The 12,147-nt window shown below is 59.3% G+C and overlaps 1 protein-coding gene across 1 annotated transcript in view; it reads left to right on the top strand.

Moving 5' to 3' along the window:
- The window catches only part of WIZ (WIZ zinc finger), a 25,703-nt gene extending 14,712 nt beyond the window's left edge, over positions 1 to 10,991 (top strand). The window contains 9 exon segments of the mRNA XM_040444778.1: positions 1,225 to 1,395; positions 2,302 to 2,805; positions 3,879 to 4,138; positions 4,140 to 4,278; positions 4,868 to 5,419; positions 6,528 to 7,055; positions 7,258 to 7,677; positions 7,958 to 8,153; positions 9,181 to 10,991. Of these exon segments, the coding sequence (XP_040300712.1) occupies positions 1,225 to 1,395; positions 2,302 to 2,805; positions 3,879 to 4,138; positions 4,140 to 4,278; positions 4,868 to 5,419; positions 6,528 to 7,055; positions 7,258 to 7,677; positions 7,958 to 8,153; positions 9,181 to 9,340 (2,930 nt within the window). The 3' untranslated portion in view covers positions 9,341 to 10,991.
- The last annotated feature ends 1,156 nt before the right edge of the window (positions 10,992 to 12,147 follow it).

Here is a 12,147-nt window from a genome sequence, read left to right as displayed (position 1 = left end):
CCCCCTCCCCCCCCAGGCCCTCCGGTCGCGCGGGCCCCGGGCCTCCTGTCGGAGCTCGCAGTGCCCCGGGCTTCAGAAACACTCTCCGCCGCCGCTCCGTGGGACCCTCGCCCCGTCTGACAGATGTCCTCTGTCCCCCTTGGAGCCCCGGGAGCACCCCTCGCCTCAGTCTCGGTCCCTCCGGCGCGGAAGCCCACTCCAAGTCACTTCAGACACGGTCCCTACACTATCTGACAGACGCGCCCACTCCACCCGGCGACTCTGACAAAGTCCTCGGTGTCCCGTACCCCGGTGGCCTCCCCTGCCTGCCTTCTCCTTGCTTCCGTAGGACTCAGACTGAGCAGGGGACCTGCGTGGCTTCCTGCTCAGAGCACTGAACGACTTCAAAGCCCCATCTGACACACAGTTCCTTCATCCTCAGAGCTGTCTCCATGCCCTGAACGCTAAACCTGGGGGCTCAGCGGGCCACTCGGGCCCCCTTCTCTGAAAAACTAGACCACGAAAACATACCTTCCACTCCGTCTTCTCATACACAGCTCATTCAGGGAAGCTTCCTGGCCGGCCGGACGTCCCGGAAACTTCCCACAAAGTTCTGTGATTCCCACTTTTCCTGTCCGTATTCAGATCCCTGCTGGTGGAGGCTCCCCGTTCTCACCTTCCCCCACTTAGGCCTCAGCTTGTGATAAGTAGACTACTTCCGAGCCCTGAGTTGTCTCGGCAGCCCCAGCTGTCTTGTCTGGTGCAGATTCCCAAGTCCTGGGAGCCTCCTCTGGAGGAGCCTCCTTCCTGTCCTTGGCTTCTCACCTCTCTGTTGTTTCTCTGGCCTCTGACCCTGGCCTTCTCTTACTGGATTCCCCTTCTGACTGCCACCTACCTGCCCCCAAGACTGACATGCTCCCCTGCACACGTTCTGCCCAGAGAGATTTGTTGTCAGATCTTCTAGGACGGGAGTCTCTGCTTACACTGTGTTGCCCAACCAGTCTGTGTGCCGGTGCGTGGAAGCTGCTCCTAGTCCCTGCTGTCAGTGGGCAGCCTTGACATCCCTGGGTCTTACTGGTGCTGGGGGTTATGGATGGAGCCCCTGTTTTCATGGGGTGAGTCGCCTCCCAGGGTGAGAGCAGCTGCCGAGGATGAGGAAGAAGGCTCCATGCCGCCACTCTCAGTGTTACGGGGGTAGACAGCTCGCACCCAGCCTGGGCTGAGCCTGTCTTCCTAACCTCACAGGCTTGGGTTCTGAGGAAAACACAATGGTGGCCATGGACTTGGGCTCCCCCCCGCTCCCCAAGAAGAGCCTGCCTGTCCCTGGGCCCTTGGAGCAGGTGGCCAATCGGCTGAGCAGCAAAGTGGCTGCAGAGGTTCCTCATGGCAGCAAGCAGGAACTGCCAGATCTCAAGGGTGAGTGGCCCAGGTGGCAAGGTGGGGGTGCTGGTCAGGCTGGTCACGCTCATAGGGAACCCTCGGGTCTGGGGGTTAGTGCGGGGTCAACAGCTTTCTCTTCGCTTCAAGACACTGAGGAGAGATCTAGCTGTCTTCTCTCGAGCTTCTGTTGCCCTGGGCATGCATGGCCTTGAGCTGTACCCTCACTGGGCGAGGGAGGGACATCCAAAGAAAGAGCATGGTTTTCATGAGCTCACACTCAGACCCAGTTCATTTGCTGACTTTGGCCCTGGTTAGCTGTGTGATCTTTTGCATGGTATTTTCTCATCTGTGTGTTGACATTCAGATCATTATTGAGTGGTAACAGGCACTGTGCCGGACCCCAGGGATGTGAGAGGAGCAGAACAGACCTGGTGCCTGTCCTTGGAGTCATTGAAGTTGGGGAGCAGGGAGGCAGAGAAGGAGACAGGCAGGGATAAGGAAGGGCTCTGCAGAAGAGGGTGCAGGGCACCGCAGGGACTGTGGCTGTGGTCTCCAACCCAGTGTCTGGGGCATGAGTTGAGCTGCAGAGGCTGGCTGGGACAGCTCTGGAAACTGTGTAGCTGGCAGGTCAGCAATTGTGTGAACACCTGTTGCCAGGACACCCTGGTATGTTGGATATCTGAAAGGCGTTCCATTGGCTGGACCACGGAGGGCTCTGTCTCCTGCTGTGTGCCCTTGGGCACAACTCTTCCCTCTCTGAGACTCAGTTTCCTTGTTTGCAAACTGGACAGGCTGATTCCTGCCTTATTAGGGTCATTTTAAGGATCAGGGAGGCTTGCGGGGAACCTGGGTGAGTGGGGTCCTTGGTGGGAGGGAGAAGTGGGAGGGCAGGGCTCAAGGGGCCTCACAGCCAGCTCTCGTGGCCTTCATCTCGCCCTCCAGCCCAGAGCCTGACCACCTGCGAGGTCTGCGGTGCCTGCTTTGAGACACGCAAGGGCCTGTCCAGCCACGCGCGCTCCCACCTGCGGCAGCTGGGGGTGGCCGAATCGGAGAGCAGCGGTGCCCCCATTGACCTCCTCTACGAGCTCGTGAAACAAAAGGGCCTGCCTGACACACCCCTTGGGTTGCCCCCAGGCCTGTCCAAGAAGTCCAACTCACCGAAGGAGGTGGTAGCTGGGGCTCCCCGGCCTGGCCTGCTTGCCCTGGCCAAACCCTTGGATGCTCCTGCTGTCAACAAGGCCATCAAGTCACCACCCGGCTTCTCCACCAAAGGCTTGGCCCACCCACCCAACTCCCCACTCCTCAAGAAGGCATCACTGGCCCTGACGGGCTCCCCTACGCCCAAGAATCCTGAGGACAAGAGCCCCCAGCTGTCCCTGAGCCCCCGGCCAGCCTCCCCAAAGGCACAGTGGCCCCAGTCTGAGGACGAAGGGCCCCTGAACCTCAGTGAGTGCGGGTCCTGGGAGCTGAGGGAGGTCCTGGCACCGGGAGGGCTGCAGAGCCCGGGGTGGGGACGATGGGGACTGCAGCTCCTACGTCCTGGGTCCATTGGGTCAGAATTTTGGTCAGAGCACTGTGTCTCCTGTTGGGCTGGCCATGCAGCATATTATCATCTGCCTCCCACTTTACTTTGCTGTTCCTCCCCCTGGAGGCCTGACTGTGGCTGCTGAGCCTGTCAGGGTCACCCTTGCCACTCAGGGACACTCTTGACCTCCTCTGAGCCTGAGGGTTGGGGCAGTGAAAGCAACCAGAACTCCTGTGGGCCTGGCTTCCCAGGAGGGGGATCTTGGGTCCTATAGGCAGGCAAGTGGTCCTGTAGTCGGTCCTGTCTTCACATCTTCCTGGCTGTCATGTGCAAAGGCACCTCAACTGTGCCCATAGGTGGAGCCACACCTCCTGGGCTACCTGCGGGCTTGGCAAAGTAGGGTTTGGGAAGACCCCACCCTCACCCCGACCCCCACCCCCCCCCCAGGTGCAGTGAGCAGGTTTAGCGTGATGTCCCTTAGGAAGTCAGGCCTTCCCACACATTGGTGTTTGAGTCTGAGGGTGAGCCCAGGGTCTAGCCCCCTGCCCAACAGGGCACCCCAGTTGGCACCTCATGTTCTGATGAAGCTGCTTCCATTGTCTGCTGTGCTTTCAGGAGCAAGGCCCTGAGCAGGTCTGCCCTTTGCTGTATGATGCTTGGCAGCTGGGTGGGGCCCCTGCTTTGCACCCATACAGCTCCCAAAGCTGGGGTCCCAGGGAAGAGGGCCTGGGAGCATCAGATTGTACCACTGGAATTTGGCCACGCCTCTCCACCCCATGTTCTTAAGCTCTCCACACTCACCTTGATGCCAAAGGGCTAGGCAGGGAACAGGACTTTCTGTTTCCCAAAACCTCTTAAAAAAAATCTGCGGCACAAGTCTTGGACCCCGAATGGCCTGGGCAGCCTTGAATCACACCAGGTCTTCTTGCCTCAGTCCCCCAGGGCCGGCCAAGGTGGCGGCCGTGAACGCCCCCCCTGTGTTTTGTCTCCGCAGCTTTAGATAGTGACGGGGGCAGAGAGCTGGACTGCCAGCTGTGCGGTGCCTGGTTTGAGACCCGCAAGGGCCTGTCCAGCCACGCCCGCGCCCACCTGCGCCACCTGGGCGTCAGCGACCCGGACGCCAAGGGATCCCCCATAGACGTGCTCCACGGGCTCATCAGGAGGGACGGCGTCCAGATCCGCCTCCCACCCGGGCGCGGCACCCTGGCCCAGCTGGGGCGGCCTCCTCCCACCTCTGCGGCCCTCTCCTTGCTCCCCCCCCCCACCGCCGGCCAAGAAGGCCAAGCTGAAGGCCGCGGGTACGGCCAGCCCCTGGGGGAAGCAGGACCTCTCGGCCGCCGCAGCCGCCGGCATTTTCTGGGCCTCTGATGTGGAGCCGTCTCCTCTCAACCTCTGTAGGTTCTCGCTTCAGCCGCTCCCTCCTCCCTGCGGGCCCTGGAGCCCCTCCCGGGGGGGTCGCAGCCCCCTCCCTACTCCTTTCCTGCTGGGGCAGGGAGTAGACAGGGGCCCTTGGCAGTGGGCTGGTTCTGCCCAGAGATCTTGCTGGCAGTTGGCTGCTAGGCCTTTTCTCCTGGCCTTTGACCTCCGTGCCTGTGACCTTCCCTGAGAATGAAGGCCAAGGGTGGGGTGCTACCTTTTGGTGTGGAAAGTGCCCGTGGTTGCCCCTGGTCTGGATGGCATTTGGCACTTAGGCTGCTACTTCCTGCCCTCTTGCCCCCTGTCCTTGTTGGGACCCGCAGAGCCGTGGAGTCTTAGTTCCATCCTTCTCTGCCAGGACCAAGGGCCCATGCGCTCTCTGGAGCCTCCCCTCGCTCCTGCTGAGTGTCTGGTCCCCACCCCGCTCAGTTCCCTCGCTTGCACCTGCCCTCCACCACCACCCCAGCCTGTGGGCGTGCTGCTGCCCATGCCCAGCCGACCAGGAGACCCACAGGCGACGATGCTGATGGTGCCCACGATGGTAATTACTCCTTTCTCCTGCTGCAGCCTCGGGCCCAGAGCCAGCTCGAGACATCCGCTGTGAGTTCTGCGGTGAGTTCTTCGAGAACCGCAAGGGCCTGTCGAGTCACGCACGCTCCCACCTGCGGCAGATGGGCGTGACCGAGTGGTATGTCAACGGCTCGCCCATTGACACACTACGGGAGATCCTCAAGAGACGGACCCAGTCCCGGCCTGGTGGCCCCCCTAACCCACCAGGGCCCAGCCCGAAAGCCCTGGCCAAGGTGATGGGCAGCGGAGGTCCTGGCAGCTCGCTGGAAGCCCGCAGCCCCGCAGACCTTCACCTCTCACCCCTGGCCAAGAAGTTGCCACCGCCACCAGGCAGCCCCCTAGGCCACTCACCTACTGCCTCTCCTCCTCCCACGGCCCGGAAGATGTTCCCAGGCCTGGCCGCACCCTCCCTGCCCAAGAAGCTGAAGCCTGAACAAATGCGGGTGGAGATCAAACGGGAGATGCTGCCAGGGGCCCTTCATGGGGAGCCTCACCCATCCGAGGGTCCCTGGGCGGCACCGCGGGAAGACATGGCCCCCCTGAACCTGTGTAAGTGTGACCCCGGGGCAGGGCAGTGAAAACAGGTAGAGGGGTCTCCCCGGGCCCCCTCCCCACCCTCATCCCAGCACTTCATGGGTACCCAAAGCGCCCACGGTAGAAATGGAAGGGAGGATACACAGGTCTGGAGGACAAGGGGTTAGCTGTGCATTCTTGCTGTGCAGATCCCAGCTGAGCTGCTTCTTGATGCTCTTTCATCCACTCTGGGGAGGCAGAATTGTGCCATTCGATGATGGCAAAAAGATTTTTATCTCTGGGGCCATCTTTAGTTGATTGGTAGTGTCTGCCAACCAGATTTCTGGGGAGAAAGATGACAGGGGTCAGTTCGAGATGTCTTCCACCGGCAGGAGTCTAGGCACTCTGAGTGGGCATCTGAACGGTCTTTCTGACATTCCTGGTTGCTAAGTGCTTGACATGCGGAGTCAGGTTCAAGTTAAGCGCTCAGCAGTCTAGCAATATGTGACCTTGGGCAAGTGTCTTCTTTCTGGAAATGAAGATAAGCATGGTCCAAGCTCTGTATAGTTCCAAAGTGGTATAAGGCACCTAGCACGGTGCCTGGTATGTATATAGTAGTCATACTGTGCATGTCACCGTGTTCTTTCTGCTCCAGTTGGCGGAGTCATGTACTGAGCAGGTGAGGATGGTCCAGGCCTCTCTCTCTTAGTGCTTCTGTGCATTTCATTACCAGCTGTGTGCCATGTGCTTTGAACTGCTCCCTCAAGGTGGAAGTTTCCATCTGTATTTTGCAAAGGAGGAAACTGAGGCTCAGAGGGGAAGTGGTTTGCCCAGCGTAGCCCAGCGTAACATTAAGGAGGTCACAGCCAAGCTGGCCTCTGAGCCCAGGATCAACGAAGCGCTTGCTCTCACTGCTTCATGATGTCACAGGGGATCATCTTGAAGCCAGCTAGGATTTGAGGTGACAGAGCAGGCAGAAGGGCTGGATGTACACAGGGGCCCCTGGAAGTGGATGAGGGAGTGGGTCATTTGGGTCTGGGGCTGTATGGACGGGACAGTTAACACTAGCCTTGAGCTTGGAGGCTTCCCGCCGCAGCCGCCCCCTCCGTCTCCTCCCCTTCCCCCCACCCTGGACCCCCTGCAGCGTCCCGGGCAGAGCCTGTACGTGACATCCGCTGTGAGTTCTGCGGTGAGTTCTTCGAGAACCGCAAGGGCCTGTCGAGCCATGCGCGCTCCCACCTGCGGCAGATGGGCGTGACCGAGTGGTCTGTCAACGGCTCGCCCATCGACACGCTGCGGGAGATCCTCAAGAAGAAGTCCAAACCGTGCCTCATCAAGAAAGAGCCGCCCGCTGGAGACCTGGCCCCCGCCTTGGCTGAGGATGGGCCCCCCACGGCTGCTCCAGGGCCTGTGCAGGCCCCCCTGCCGCTGGCGCCAATGGCTGGCCGCCCAGGCAAACCAGGAGCTGGGCCGGCCCAAGTTCCTCGAGAGCTCAGCTTGGCGCCCATCACCGGTGCCAAGGCCACAGCCACTGGCTACCTGGGCTCAGTGGCAGCCAAGCGGCCCCTGCAGGAGGACCGCCTCCTCCCAGCAGAGGTCAAGGCCAAGACCTACATCCAGACTGAACTGCCCTTCAAGGCAAAGACCCTCCATGAGAAGACTTCCCATTCCTGTAAGCAGCCAGTGGCAGGGTCCTGGGAGGGCACCTGCCGGGGCCCACAGGGCCCAGCAGTGCTGTGCACACACTGACCCCCGGCAGGGGCCCATGGCGAGGCCCCGGTGGGAGGTGGGACTGACTCCTGACCTGGGCAGGGCCTTCTGGGCACTCTGGTTGCCTTTGGGCTGGGGCTCAGCAGCACCCCCTCTGCCTGCAGCCACCGAGGCCTGCTGTGAGCTGTGTGGCCTTTACTTCGAAAACCGCAAGGCCCTGGCCAGCCACGCGCGGGCGCACCTGCGGCAGTTTGGCGTGACCGAGTGGTGTGTAAACGGCTCACCCATTGAGACACTGAGCGAGTGGATCAAGCACCGGCCCCAGAAGGTGGGGGCCTACCGCAGCTACATCCAGGGCGGCCGCCCGTTCACCAAGAAGTTCCGCAGTGCTGGCCATGGCCGTGACAGTGACAAGCGGCCGCCCCTAGGGCTGGCACCCGGGGGCCTGGCTGTGGTGGGCCGCAGTGCTGGGGGTGAGCCAGGGCCTGAGGCTGGACGGGCAGCTGACAGTGGTGAGCGGCCTCTGGCAGCCAGCCCGCCAGGCACTGTGAAGGCTGAGGAGCACCAGCGGCAGAACATCAACAGTGAGTGCTGGTGGGAGGGGGTTTTGAGGGCGAGGGGCACCTGCCCTTAGTCACTTCCCCAGTTGCTCACCCGTTCACCCATCCGGCCACCATCCCAACTCTTCCCCCCTCCCCACTCCTCCCCCAGGCCCAGGCAGCATCCAGTGACCAACTGTCCTGGCCTGTCCTACAGTTCCCCACAGCCTTCACACCATGCTTGTTGAAGGCAGGAACCAGCCTTCCCGGGGCTCTTGCCCTCTGGCTTATGTCTTGTCCCTCCCCGTACCTTTCCCTGCCTCAGAATTTGAGCGCCGACAAGCCCGCCCTCCAGATGCCTCTGCGGTCCGGGGGGGTGAAGAGGCCAGTGATCTACAGCAGAAGCTGGAGGAGGTGCGGCAACCCCCACCCCGGGTCCGGCCGGTCCCCTCCCTGGTACCCCGGCCCCCCCAGACATCACTGGTCAAGTTTGTTGGCAACATCTACACCCTCAAGTGCAGGTACGTGGCCCCCTGGGGCAGCGGGGGAGAAAGACCACCCACCTGGGGCTTAGTCACCCAGAACCTCTGAACAGCACAGGGGTTGGTGGCAGTCAGGAGATGTAGCTTTAAGGACTGCCTCAGAGCATGGCTGGACCCAGGCTAAGGGATTCTTAACAGAGAGCGTCACCTCAGAGCATTAGGCTGGGTCCCTGAGGTTTGTAGCCAACGAGACCTGGTTTCCAGAACTGGCTCTGACACCTAATCAGTGTAGTGGCCTTGGGCAAGGGCTTCCTGCTCCAAACCTCAATGCTCCCATGTATATAAGGGGGTTGACAACAGACCTACCTAATAGATTTGTCATGAAGTTTAAACAGTTGAGTATTTATGAAACACGTGAACTATGCCTGCCACATGGTAAGCACTCGACAAGTGCTTGTCTGATTAAGACAGATGAAGGTCTTAGTTCATTTTTATCAAAGTCCAGGCATCCATCAGAAGCCAGGAAACTGGGTCTGACACTTAAGGTGGCCTCAGGCCACATAGGCCAAGTCAGAAGTAAGATTCGAACCCAAGTCTATGGCATCACAGGCTCAGGTCCTGGGCCCCTGTTCTGAGAGGCCTCCCATGGGACCTCAGGCATAAGGAATTGGGGAGGTGGGTGCCCGAGCAGGGTGGGTGTGAGTTAGTGCCTGACCCCCTTTCCCCAGCTGCCATCCTTCTGTCTTGGGGCCTGGCAGGGCAGGGTCTGCTGCTCTGGGGTCTCTGTCCTCTCAGCTCATGTGTTTCAGTCAGACGGCAGAGGGGCCATGGAAGCCCGATGGCCCTTTGCAGCATCAGAGCCAGCAGACTTCCCTGAGCCTAGAGATGATGAGGGTCTGTAGGGGACCCTGCCATCATCCAGGGGTGGGTAGAGGAAGCCGTCCGTGAAGGGCCCCTTCCCTGAAGCCCTGGGCCTGCACCGTGCACAGCGAGCCGTGGCGGGTGTGCCTGACGCCCGGGCACATGGGCTGGGCTGCACTTCGGCCTCCCCTCTGTTCCCCCACAGGTTCTGTGACGTGGAGTTCCAGGGGCCCCTCTCCATCCAGGAGGAGTGGGTGCGGCACTTACAGCGGCACATCCTGGAGATGAATTTCTCCAAAGCGGACCCCCCACCCGAGGAACCCCGGGCCCCGCAGGCACAGACAGCGGCGGCAGAGGCGCCCTGACACAGAAGCATTCCAAATTCCCTCTCGTGCCACCTCTGTCTTCTCTTTCTCCTCCGTCTGTTCCACCCTGTCCTCCCTCTTTCTTTTCCGTTTCCAAAGGAGCAAGCCAAAACCTCAAACCGGCACCCCTTGGGGGCCGGGCACACTACAGCCGGGGCGCCAGGAGCCAGCTAGTGGCCCTTCCCCCAGCCCGAGGGCTCTGGGGCCACACACAGCGCATCTTCCTTCAGCCCACGCCCACCTGGTCCAGCAGGGGCAGAGGCCAGGTCTCTTGTGGTGGCAGCTGATCTGGTCAAGGGGAGGAAGGCCAGCGCTCCCCCGCATCTGGCAGCCAGGCGGGGCTATGTTCGCCATCCGTGGCCATTTGCAAAGACCCCAAAGACCCCTGCCCTGGTTCCCTCTTGCCCCTGTGAATATCCTCTCACACACGCACACGCAGACACAGACACAGACACACACATACATACATGCACGCACACACAGGCACACGTGCACGCACGCACGCACCTCGTGAGACCCAGGATTTGCCCTAGCCCCCCAGATCCTGAGTCAAACGACCACATCATGCCACGGTGCTTGCTCAGGGGAAGGCACGCTCCCTCTGAGGGCCTGCTGGGGCCTGGGAGCCCCCCACTGAGCCCATGATGCCACGGAAATCCTTGTTGGCCGCCCCCCACCCCCCCAGAGGGGCCTTCCCAGCCTGGAAGAGCTCAGAGCTGACAGCTGCCTCCTGCCATGTCAAGGCCCCCCAGAGCCTTGGGGGGCTCTGGGGCCCAGGAGGGGGTGGGGATGGGACTCTCCTCCCCCACCCCCACTCCCCTCCTCCTTTTCACTGTTGCTTTCTATGTATAGCTCCCTAGACCTTTCACTTTTTTAAAAACGCGTTTTGTGTAGAGAATAAGGAACGTGGATCTTTTTATTTTGCAATCCTGGGCCAGCTAGAGACCGGGAGCTGATTGATCTTTTAACTTTTTTCAGTGGCCACATTTTGGTTATCGATGTACCTAGAAGTATGTAAATTAGATTAAATTTCTCTTCTGGAAACACCCCGGGGCAGGCGGCCAGCGTGTGTTTTTCTGTCAAGTGGACAGGCTGGCATCGTCTGGCAGCCGGGGCTGGGATCGAGCCACCTCCCCCTAGAGCTCCCGGAGGCCCTGGGTTTTCCTGTTGGCCGCCAAGCTGACCAGACCCAGCTGGGGATGAGCCCAGGTTCCCAGCTGTTGGCCCTCAGTGGCATGGTTGGTGAGGGGCTCTGGCCGGCTGGCTGGCTGGCTGGCTGGCTGGCTGGCTGGCAAAGCGGCTCCTGTGAGCAGAGGAGAGGAACCAAGGCTCTGGGCAGCTGGTCTAGGAAGGGAGCCAGGATGGAGAGAAGCAATGAAGCTGGAGGGCCCTCCAAGGGCAGGAGCGGTCCAGTGAGGGCGTGGGGGACCTGCCGGGGGAGGGAGAAGCCCACAGTTGCTGGCAGCCTTCAGAGAGCTGGGACCAGCCTGCCTTCAAGACATGTGACTTGCCTGGAGACACATGCACCCTGAACCCGAATCACACGAGGGGAGAAGGGAGCTGCTGGCTCCTTCGTGATGTTATTTATTTTCTCGCTCTGCAAATGTTTATTGAACATTTCTGAGATTTTAAGAGATTTTGTTGGCTGCTCCTTCTTGTTTATTGCATGTGGTTTTTCAGCTCATCATTTTCACTTCAACGGCCAAGGACTGGAAAGTGGGAATGACCTCATTGGGTGTAGACAGCAGAGGCTTCCTCTACCCCCAACCCTATTGCCCCAGGCCCCCCACGACGTCCCTGCCTGGGAGGGACAGGCTGACAAGCTGTGATAACATGCCCACCAGAGTGGTCTTGGCCTACACTCTTGCCTTTTCTGGTCCTGTGAGGCTAGGGTACACATCTCGCTTGGTGGAGGAAGGGCTCGTCCACTTCTGTCCATCCCACGCTGTGGGTGGGCATGTCCAAGACTTTGAAAGCAGGGAGGCCCTCTCTTGGGATGAGAGCTGGCCCATAGGTACTTTCCCTTTCAGCTTTTTATAAATTAGATTTAAAGATATAAAAGTGAGGAAGCTGGATGTAAAAAGTTCAAACGGCTCAAGACTTTATAAAGCAACATGGGAAGTTCCTCCCCACCCACACATACAGTGATGGCTATGTAGGTCCTCCAAAGGGTCACATACACCTTTTAGCACAGAGGGATCTTTTCTGAAAACTTTGAGCATGCACTTTCTCAGGCCATTCTGTCTCAGAGGCAGAGTGTAGGATGTTAACAAAATCACCCAGTGGAGGTAAAATGATGGCTCTGGTATGCGCTGTGAAGGAAGCTGTAGGATCCAGGAGAGGTTTGGGGGGGGGGGGGCCTCGCTTGGATTTGGAGAACAAGCAGGCATCTCTGATGGTGACACTGCAATGAGCCCCCAAACTGGAGTGCACGTTAACCAGTTCTATGTGCTTCATATTTAGAGTTTCTCAACGCATCTTGAACCTATACAGCAGCAAGTTCCACATAAGCCATTTTCAGAGAAGTTCCTTTATTAAAATATTTTATCATGGAGAATTCCAACCAAAGAATAATAGAATACTGAAACGAACCCTCGTCTACTTACTAGTGATCAACTCAACACCAGTCTTTTCAGCTATAACCCTTCCAACACCCTCCTTCCCTTTCCAAAACCATCTGAATTATGGTGAACCATCGTCATTATGTGAATCAATCTTTTAATATTTCAGTCTTTCAATCAAGGATAGGGACTTACAAAATTGCCATTATTACACCTAACGAGAGCGACAATTCCTTAATATCAAGA

Source organism: Herpailurus yagouaroundi, unplaced genomic scaffold (assembly GCF_014898765.1).
Source record: "Herpailurus yagouaroundi ecotype Mexico unplaced genomic scaffold, PumYag 193, whole genome shotgun sequence".
Lineage (NCBI taxonomy): Eukaryota > Metazoa > Chordata > Mammalia > Carnivora > Felidae > Herpailurus > Herpailurus yagouaroundi.
Note: the sequence above shows the minus strand (reverse complement) of the source record. Positions and strands in the feature narration are given on the sequence as shown.